Raw genomic sequence first — 9,881 nt, 5'->3', positions numbered from 1 at the left:
CTGAAAAGCTAATCATTTGCATATCGCAGCATCTTCTTCCTGTCGGTTAAATTTCGCGTCTGTAGCACGTCATCTTCGTGGTGTAGCAATTTTATTGGCCAGTAGTGTAGTAAACACAACAGTTACAGAAAGGAGCCTTACTAAAGATTGAACTTGCGACCTCGCACTCAAGGGGTCCCTTGTGAGAGTCGGAATATGAGAACCGATGGGCTTAGGTAAGTGTGAGATAATACTTTGATACCGATCTTTTAATCCACGCATTAATTCCTCTAGACAGCAAAAATGTATTTTAGTACACGAACAAAAGGAGGAGAGCCGCGCGCCTTATGAAGCCCACGTTGAGGCTGCGGCGGCGTGCCGCGTGCAGACACCTGAGTGTGACCCGTGGGCGGCTTTCCCGGCCGGCAGACGCTCCCGCGGAGAAAGTCCATCTGCGAGGCGAGGTGTCTGGCCGTGTGTGAGCAGCGCCGCCCAACTGGGGAACAGGGTCGATCTCTCTGCCATCTCGCTTTCATCACGCGCGCCGCGGGCCGCCGACCTATTCCGCAACGCCGCCGCAGCCGCCGCCGCCTTCGCCCTGAATGCCTAATGGCCAAGGACGGCGGGCGGCTGCAGAAGCGCGCCCGCGCCGCCATCCCGCTGCCAACACATCGCCCCCGTACTTTCGCCGAGTGCGTGCCGTCCACACGCCGCACTGGAAACGACCACCACGTGCTTCCTCCCTCCCCCGCTGATGGCCAGACACCCAGGCTGCAGCGACTCGCGTCTCATCAGCGGGCGCCGGTGTCGTACGTCCTGCTATGCGACTTCTGCTGCACGCGCAGAGCTCTACATCTACATCCATACTCCGCAAGCCACCTGACGGTGTGTGGCGGAGGGTACCTTGAGTACCTCTGTCGGTTCTCCCTTCTATTCCACTCTCGTATTGTTCGTGGAAAGCAAGATTGTCGGTATGCCTCTGTGTGAGCTTTAATCTCTCTGATTTTATCCTCACGGTCTCTTCGCGAGATATACGTAGGAGGGAGCAATATACTGCTTGACTATTCGGTGAAGGTATGTTCTCGAAACTTCAACAAAAGCCCGTACCGAGCAACTGAGTGTCTCTCCTGCAGAGTCTTCCACTGGAGTTTATCTATCATCCCCGTAGCGCTTTCGCGATTACTAAATGATCCTGTAACGGAGCGCGCTGTTCTCCGTTGGATCTTCTCTATCTCTTCTATCAACCCTTTCTAGTACGGGTCCCACACTGTTGACCAGTATTCAAGCAGTGGGCGAACAAGTGTACTGTAACCTACTTCTTTTGTTTTCGGACTGCATTTCCTTAGGAGTCTTCCAATGAATGTCAGTCTGGCATCTGCATTACCGAAGATCAACTTTGTATGGTCATTCCATTTTAAATCACTCCTAATGCCTACTCCCAGATAATTTACGGAATTAACTGCTTCCAGTTGCTGACCTGCTATATTGTAGCTAAATAGTAAGGGATCTTTCTTTCTATGTATTCGCAGCAGACTACACTTGTCTACATTGAGATTCAATTGCCATTCCCTGCACCGTGCGTCAATTCACTGCAAATCCTCCTGCATTTCAGTACAATTTTCCATTGTTACCACCTCTCGATATACCACAGCATCATCCGCAAAAAGCGTCAGGTTACATTTGAGCTTACAGGACAAAATAGCACCCTCATAGCTGTGTAGCGCTGTAGACGGCGAAGAACTGGTACCAGGAGGTCTTGTGGACACCCCCTCCCCTCCCCCAACAGTCGTTTAAGTCGAGCCGTGTACATCAGTCATGTGTATGCAATCAGTACAGTAACAGGGTCGACGCTAACACGTGACAGATGGGAGCTACTGAGTTTGTAAGTGCACGTGACCTCGCTGTGAAAGAAGCTGCCATATTTGTTGGTGTCTACATGTGTTGTCTACATAGTTCCGCATAGTCATCGCGTACACAACTTTCCCACTAGAGCGCGCCCCGCTAAGCACAACAGCGCAGGCGCAGCGCTCGTCCGTCTCCGCACTACGAGATGGCGCTGTCTTAGAGACGGACCAAATTCTGCTTCCGCCGATCCGCATATTAATATGTAACGCAGCCAATGAGATTGCTGCTAACGTAGAACCTTTTCTCCTCGCGGATCACACTCGCGCAATGATACATGAACACGCGAGGTATTATAACGAGTGTAGAGACCTCCGATTAGTCAGTCTGCATTTGTCTGTACCAGTCTGCATTAGTCTGCATTAGTCTGCATTAGTCTGTAGTCAAGTTTCAGTCTGCGCCTAATAAGATTATCATATTCCTGTACATAGCCATGAAGATAAATGTATAGACACTTTGTCAAGTATCAGAGATATGTGAGAATAAGATTAACATACCAAGACGAAAGGAACTTCAGATTGTCAATTGTAAATAGCATCCAGAATCACGTTAAGTAATGTTTATGCTTATTATTATTTTAATAAATGTGTGTGAAAATTAATCAAGTTCTGTTTAAAGTTGCTCACTGTCAATCTGCTACTCTAAGCGTGAAGGTGGCATTTCTATCGTCTGACCTAACGGCAGAAGATAAACACGCCACGATAAGACCACGAGACGCATTGCTGAGACTCACCTACTTCGTTAGAGCGACAAGTCAAATAATCTGATGGTGTGTGTACCGAAGGTCTTACAGTACCCACACCTCAACATGTCTGCAACGTACAGTGTACCACCGCAGGCACGAAATGCGACATGGCAACAGCATTCGTAAAAAGATCCTGACCGCTAGAAAAATGGTTCAAATGGCTCTGAGCACTATGGGTACAGTGTACCACTGCAGCCACGAAACGCGACATGACAACAGCGTTCGTAAAAAGATCCTGACCGCTAGAAAAATGGTTCAAAAGGCTCTGAGCACTATAGGACTTAACTTCTAAGGTCATTAGTCCCCTAGAACGTAGAACTACTTAAACGTAACTAACTTAAGGACATCACACACATCCATGCCCGAGGCAGGATTCGAACCTGCGACCGTAGTAGTCGTGCGGCTCCGGTCTGAAGCGCCTAGAACCGCTCGGCCACCGCGGCCGGCTGACCGCTAGAGGCCAGAGACCAGTGTCATGCCTTGTCAGTGACAGTCGGTTTGAATTCCGACTGGAGTTGCTGCTGTTTGTGAATGCAGGTCTCCTTAACCAGTTTCCGAACGGAACTGCACGCAATGGACGTTTGGAGTCCGGTGTCTCGCAAAATCCCAATGCTTACTTCACCGTGTAAAACTGCAGCTCCTTAATGGACTAGCTAAACAACACAGAAACTGGACGGCAGTTGACTGCAGCCGCGCGGGATTAGCCGAGCGGTCTGAGGCGCTTCAATCATGGACTGTGCGGCTGGTCCCGGCGGAGGTTCGAGTCCTCCCTCGGGCATGGCTGTGTGTGTTTGTCCTTAGGATAATTTAGGCTAAGTAGAGTGTAAGCTTAGGGACTGATGACCTTATCAGTTAAGTCCCATAAGATTTCACACACATTTGAACAGTTGACTGGAGGCACCTAGTCAGCCCGAGACGTCGCCATGATGCCTTTTTCCAATTATACAGGACGCCGAGTGTACTTATGGACCAATGACGGGTTAGTTCAGACCAGAAGTGGTTCTCTGATGCTTTGCGAGTGTTTATCCCACAATGGCTTGGAGCTTCTCACTCAGATTGAAAATGAAAAAAAAAGGATGTTTATTTCTACATTTTCGATGACGAACTGTTGCTGTCCCTTCTACAGCTTAGAGACGAGTGTGCTGTGGATACCCCCATCCAGAGATTGTAATTGTCTTCTCACAGGGCTGATAGACACCGGTACGTTCTTGGTTTGAGAAACAAGCAGGCACCCAATCACGCTTCGACTGGCGTGCAAAATCGTCCGACCTCACCGTATTTTACGGACCTTATGGCGCACTTTTTTCTTCGAAATATTGCACCCAGAATTCAGGTGTGTCTTAAACGCGAAATTAGTATAAAATGTTCAGTGTCTCATTGAAAATTCTCGCTAGTCTTCAAGATTGCCACATATTCGATGCCGCGGGGAACCTACCTCTATCTGGCAACACTGATTTCCACTGGCAGCAGCAGTGCACCGATGCGACGAACATGAGTCGGGCGGATTCACAAATGTGCTAACACTGTCTGACTCTCGCTGCGCCATCACAAAACCAGAAGACTGTCTAGCCTATGAAGCGCCATTGCAGTCTACGGTGCCAGAGCATGATAAACAAAGTAATAGCCCAAGCAATCACACCAGCTGCGTGGCTGGATTGAAGAGTTTTTTGGCAAACAGAACACAGCATGTTGTTATCAATGGAGAGACGTCTACAGACGTTAAAGTAACCTCTGGCGTGCCACAGGGGAGTGTTATGGGACCGTTGCTTTTCACAATATATATAAATGACCTAGTAGATAGTGTCGGAAGTTCCATGCGGCTTTTCGCGGATGATGCTGTAGTATACAGAGAAGTTGCAGTATTAGAAAATTGCAGCGAAATGCAGGAAGATCTGCAGCGGATTGGCACTTGGTGCAGGGAGTGGCAACTGACCTTTAACATAGACAAATGTAATATATTGCGAATACATAGAAAGAAGGATCCTTTACTGTATGATTATGTGATAGGGGAACAAACACTGGCAGCAGTTACTTCTGTAAAATGTCTGGGAGTATGCGTGCGGAACGATTTGAAGTGGAATGATCATATAAAATTAATTGTTCGTAAGGCGGGTACCAGGTTGAGATTCATTGGGAGAGTGCTTAGAAAATGTAGTCCATCAACAAAGGAGGTGGCTTACAAAACACTCGTTCGACCTATACTTGACTATTGCTCGTCAGTTTGGGACCGTACCAGGTCGGGTTGACGGAGGAGATAGAGAAGATCCAAAGAAGAGCGGCGCGTTTCGTCACAGGGTTATTTGGTAACCGTGATAGCGTTACGGAGATGTTTAGCAAACTCAAGTGGCAGACTCTGCAAGAGAGGCGCTCTGCATCGCGGTGTAGCTTGCTGTCCAGGTTTCGAGAGGGTGCGTTTCTGGATGAGGTATCGAATATATTGCTTCCCTCTACTTATACCTCCCGAGGAGATCACGAATGTAAATTTATAGAGATTCGAGCGCGCACGGAGGCCTTCCGGCAGTCGTTCTTCCCGCGAACCGTACACGACTGGAACAGGAAAGGGAGGTAATGACAGTGGCACGTAAAGCGCCATCCGCCACACACCGTTGGGTGGCTTGCGGAGTATAAATGTAGATGTGGATGTAGATATAGATGTAGAATACGGTTGCCGTTACTCTCTGACCAGTGGTGCGCGATGAGAAAGAGTTGCAGCGAGTCCTTACTCGTCGTCGGATGTCAGGTGCAGACGTAAATGGGGTACCGTGCGCTTGGTGCACGGTACGGCGTTCTCCCTTTTGGTGGTCACACGTGGTCTACTGGAACCTTGGCGACGAGCATGTCTACTCTGAATATTCTCGTACAGTCCAACATTTGAGCCACTGTCACCTACGAATGCCCCACAAATCTGGATACTGCACGAATCGACCAGCTGGCCAAATGGAGACGCATAATGAACCCCCTTTTAAACTCTGTCAGATGCTGACAACGCTGCCTCACACGTGTACGCGGCAACTCTCGGTCATTCACAGTGATCACTAAAAATCTGACTCTTCTCTCGCACTTTATATGTCTTATCAGGGCTGATAGCCGGCCAGTGTGGCCATACGGTTCTAGGCGCTTTGGTCTGGAACCGCGTGACCGCTACGGTCGCAGGTTCGAATCCTGCTTCGGGCATGGATGTGTGTGATGTCCTTAGATTAGTTAGGTTTAGGTAGTTCTAAGTTCTAGGGGATAGATGACCTCAGATGTTGAGTCCCATAGTGCTGAGAGCCATTTGAAGCATTTCAGGGCTGATAACAAAACTAAACACGAACAACACTGATGCACACTGGTGACCGTTCTACTTGTCGCAGAAAATTCCTAGTCTAATTACACTGCTGGCCATTAAAATCGCTACGGCAAGAAGAAATGCAGATGATAAACGGGTATTCATTGGACAAATATATTATACATTTTCACGCGATTTGGGTGCATAGATCCTGAGATATCAGTACCCAGAACAACCACCTCTGGCCGTAATAACGGTCTTGACACGCCTGAGCATTGAGTCAAACAGAGCTTGGATGGCGTGTACAGGTACAGCTGCCCATGGAGCTTCAACGCGAAACCAGAGTTCATCAAGAGTAGTGACTGGCGTATTGTGACGAGCCAGTTGCTCGGCCACCATCGACCAGACGTTTTCAATTGGTGAGAGATCTGGAGAATGTGCTGGCCAGATCAGCAGTCGAACATTTTCTGTATCCAGAAAGGCCAGTACAGGACCTGCAACATGCGGTCGTGCATTATCCTGCTGAAATGTAGGCTTCCACAGGGATCGAATGAAGGGTAGAGCCACGGGTCATAACACATCTGAAATGTAACGTCCACTGTTCAAAGTGCCGTCAGTGGGAACAAGAGGTGACCGAGACGTGTAACCAATGGCACCCCATACCATCACGCCGGGTGATACGCCAGTATGGCGATGACGAATATACGCTTCCAATGTGCGTTCACGGCGATGAAGCCAATCACGGATGCGACCGTCATAATGCTGTAAACAGAACCTGGTTTCATCCGAAAAAATGACGTTTTGCCATTCGTGCACCTAGGTTCGTCGTCGAGTACACCATCGCAGGCGCTCCTGTCTGTGATGGAGCGTCAAAGGTAATGGCAGCCATAGTCTCCGAGCTGATAGTCCATGCTGCTATAAACGTCGTAGAACTGTTGGTGCAGATGGTTGTTGTCTTGCAAACGTCCCCATCTATTGACTCAGGGATCGAGACGTGGCTGCACGATCCGTTACAGCCGTGCGGATAATATGCCTGTCATCTCGACTGCTAGTGATACGAGGCCGTTGGGATCCAGCAGGGCGTTCCGTATTATCCTCCTGAACGCACCGATGCCATATTCTGCTAATAGTCATTGGATCTCGACCAATGCGAGCAGGAATGTCGTGATACGATAAACCGCAATCGCCATATGGTACAAGCCGACCTTTATCAAAGTCGGAAACGTGATGGTACGCATTTCTCCTGGTTACACGAGCCATCACAACAACGTTTGACTAGGCAACGCCGGTCAACTGCTGTTTTTGTATGAGAAATGGGTTGGAAACTTTCCTCATGTCAGCACGTTGTAGGTGTCGCCACCGGTGCCAACCTTGTGTGAATGCTCTGAAAAGTTAATGATTTCGATATCGCAGCATCTTCTTCCTGTCGGTTAAATTTCGCGTCTGTAGCACGTCATCTTCGTGGTGTAGCAATTTTAATGGCCAGTAGTGTATTTAGATACCTGCGAATGGTGTGTACCTATAGGAAAAGGTTCATTGACATCCGATCTCTTGTTCTGGTGCTTCGCAGTATTTTTTTTTTTTTTTTTTTTTTTACAGGAAGTGTAAACGTCCTGAAATGGGTACAAGGAAGTTTGGCTGGAGAGCCCCTGTGGATGGGCTGACAAGCACTGTGGCTGTTGCAGGAATGAGCGAGCTGCGCCGCGATGGGCAACTCGTCGTCGCAGTGGCAGCAGCAGCAGCAGCAGTTGTCGCGGCAGCAGCAGCCGCCGGCGCCGCAGCAGTCGTGGGCCAACTCGTACCCGCGCGAGGGCCGCGGCCGGCCGCCCGGGCTGTCGGCGCTGGGGCCCGGTGTGGCCAAGGTGCTGCCCGAGCGGGAGCCCGGCCGCCGCCTCAGGCTCACCGACAACGGCGCCATCCTCAGCGGCGGGGGCACCATCAGCGGCCGCCGAGACCAGGTAGGCAGTCTCTTCTCTTCTCCTGTACTCTGGCCTCGCCAGCGGACCTTCATCTCAACATTCTTGTCACGAAATAAATCCCGGGTGAACAGCCTGGTATGAGTGTGCATAGGCACAATATTTCGGCAATCGACCACGTTGCCATCATCAGGTGCGCTGATGTACTGAACGGCGGTGGGCCGGCGCCATGTATATACAGCGTGTTACAAAAAGGTACGGCCAAACTTTCAGGAAACTCTCCTCACACACAAATAAAGAAAAGATGTGACGTGGACATGTGTCCGGAAACGCTTAATTTCCATGTTAGAGCTCATTTTAGTTTCGTCAGTATGTACTGTACTTCCTCGATTCACCGCCAGTTGGCCCAATTGAAGGAAGGTAATGTTGACTTCGGTGCTTGTGTTGACATGAGACTCATTGCCCTACAGTGCTAGCATCAACCACATCAGTACGTAGCATCAACAGGTTAGTGTTCATCACGAACGTGGTTTTGCAGTCAGTGCAATGTTTACAAATGCGGAGTTGGCAGATGCCCATTTGATGTATGGATTAGCACGGGGCAATAGCCGTGGCGGGGTACGTTTGTATCGAGACAGATTTCCAGAACGAAGGTGTCCCGACAGGAAGACGTTCGAAGCAATTGATCGGCGTCTTAGGGAGCACGGAACATTCCAGCCTATGACTCGCGACTGGGGAAGACCTAGAACGACGAGGACACCTGCAATGGACGAGGCAATTCTTCGTGCAGTTGACCATAACCCTAATGTCAGCGTCAGAGAAGTTGCTGCTGTACAAGGTAACGTTGACCACGTCACTGTGTGGAGAGTGCTACGGGAGAACCAGTCGTTTCTGTACCATGTACAGCGTGTGCAGGCACTATCAGCAGCTGATTGGCCTCCACGGGTACACTTCTGCGAATGGTTCATCCAACAATGTGTCAATCCTCATTGCAGTGCAAATGTTCTCTTTACGGATGAGGCTTCATTCCAACGTGATCAAATTGTAAAATTTCACAATCAACATGTGTGGGCTGACGAGAATCCGCACGCAATTGTGCAATCACGTCATCAACACAGATTTTCTGTGGTTTGGGCAGGCATTGTTGGTGATGTCTTGATTCGGCCCCATGTTCTTCCACCTACGCTCAATGGAGCACGTTATCATGATTTCATACGGGATACTCTACCTGTGCTGCTAGAACATGTGCCTTTACAAGTACAACACAACATGTGGTTCATGCACGATGGAGCTGCTGCATATTTCGGTCGAAGTGTTCGTACGCTTCTCAACAACAGACTCGGTGGCCGATGGATTGGTAGAGGCGGACCAATTCCATGGCATCCACGCTCTCCTGACCTCAATCCTCTTGACTTTCATTTATGGGGGCATTTGAAAGCTCTTGTCGACGCAACCCCGGTACCAAATGTAGAGACTCTTCGTGCTCGTATTGTGGACGGCTGTGATACAACACGCCATTCTCCAGGCCTGCATCAGCTCATCAGGGATTCGATGCGACGGAGGGTGGATGCGTGTATCCTCGCTAAAGGAGGACATTTTGAACATTTCCTGTAACAAAGTGTTTGAAGTCACGCTGGTACGTTCTGTTGCTGTGTGTTTCCATTCCATGATTAATGTGATTTGAAGAGAAGTAATAAAATGAGCTCTTACATAGAAAGTAAGCGTTTCCGGACACATGTCCACATAACATATTTTCTTTCTTTGTGTGTGAGGAATGTTTCCTGAAAGTTTGGCCGTACCTTTTTGTAAGACCCTGTATAGGACAATCCTCCTCCCGCTCCTCCCTCAGGCGCTTCCTATGAGTCGGTGCGGTCCAGGTACAGCGTCCGTTCTCCTGCCGTCTGGCCGCTGCGTCCTAGGCCTTCTCCTTCAGAAGGGTCTACCGGCATCGCTCTCGTTATTCTTCCTTCCTCCCCTGAAGTCGGTACACTCTGGGAAATATCCCTTTTCTTCTTAATCCGGGTGATCGCGGGTTCCCACGCCTTGCTAAGGATATAACTGCTGTCACGAT

The 9,881-nt window shown here is 49.4% G+C and overlaps 1 protein-coding gene across 1 annotated transcript in view; it reads left to right on the top strand.

The window, feature by feature from the left end:
* Window positions 1-7,585: 7,585 nt before the first annotated feature.
* The window catches only part of LOC124795599 (serine/arginine repetitive matrix protein 2-like), a 148,339-nt gene continuing 146,043 nt past the window's right edge, over window positions 7,586-9,881 (top strand). Inside the window, exon 1 of the mRNA XM_047259670.1 lies at window positions 7,586-7,852. Coding sequence (XP_047115626.1) covers window positions 7,601-7,852 — 252 coding nt within the window. The 5' untranslated portion in view covers window positions 7,586-7,600. The remainder of the gene's footprint in view (window positions 7,853-9,881) is intronic.

Source organism: Schistocerca piceifrons, chromosome 4 (assembly GCF_021461385.2).
Source record: "Schistocerca piceifrons isolate TAMUIC-IGC-003096 chromosome 4, iqSchPice1.1, whole genome shotgun sequence".
In the NCBI taxonomy this organism is placed as follows: Eukaryota; Metazoa; Arthropoda; class Insecta; order Orthoptera; family Acrididae; genus Schistocerca; species Schistocerca piceifrons.
Note: the sequence above shows the minus strand (reverse complement) of the source record. Positions and strands in the feature narration are given on the sequence as shown.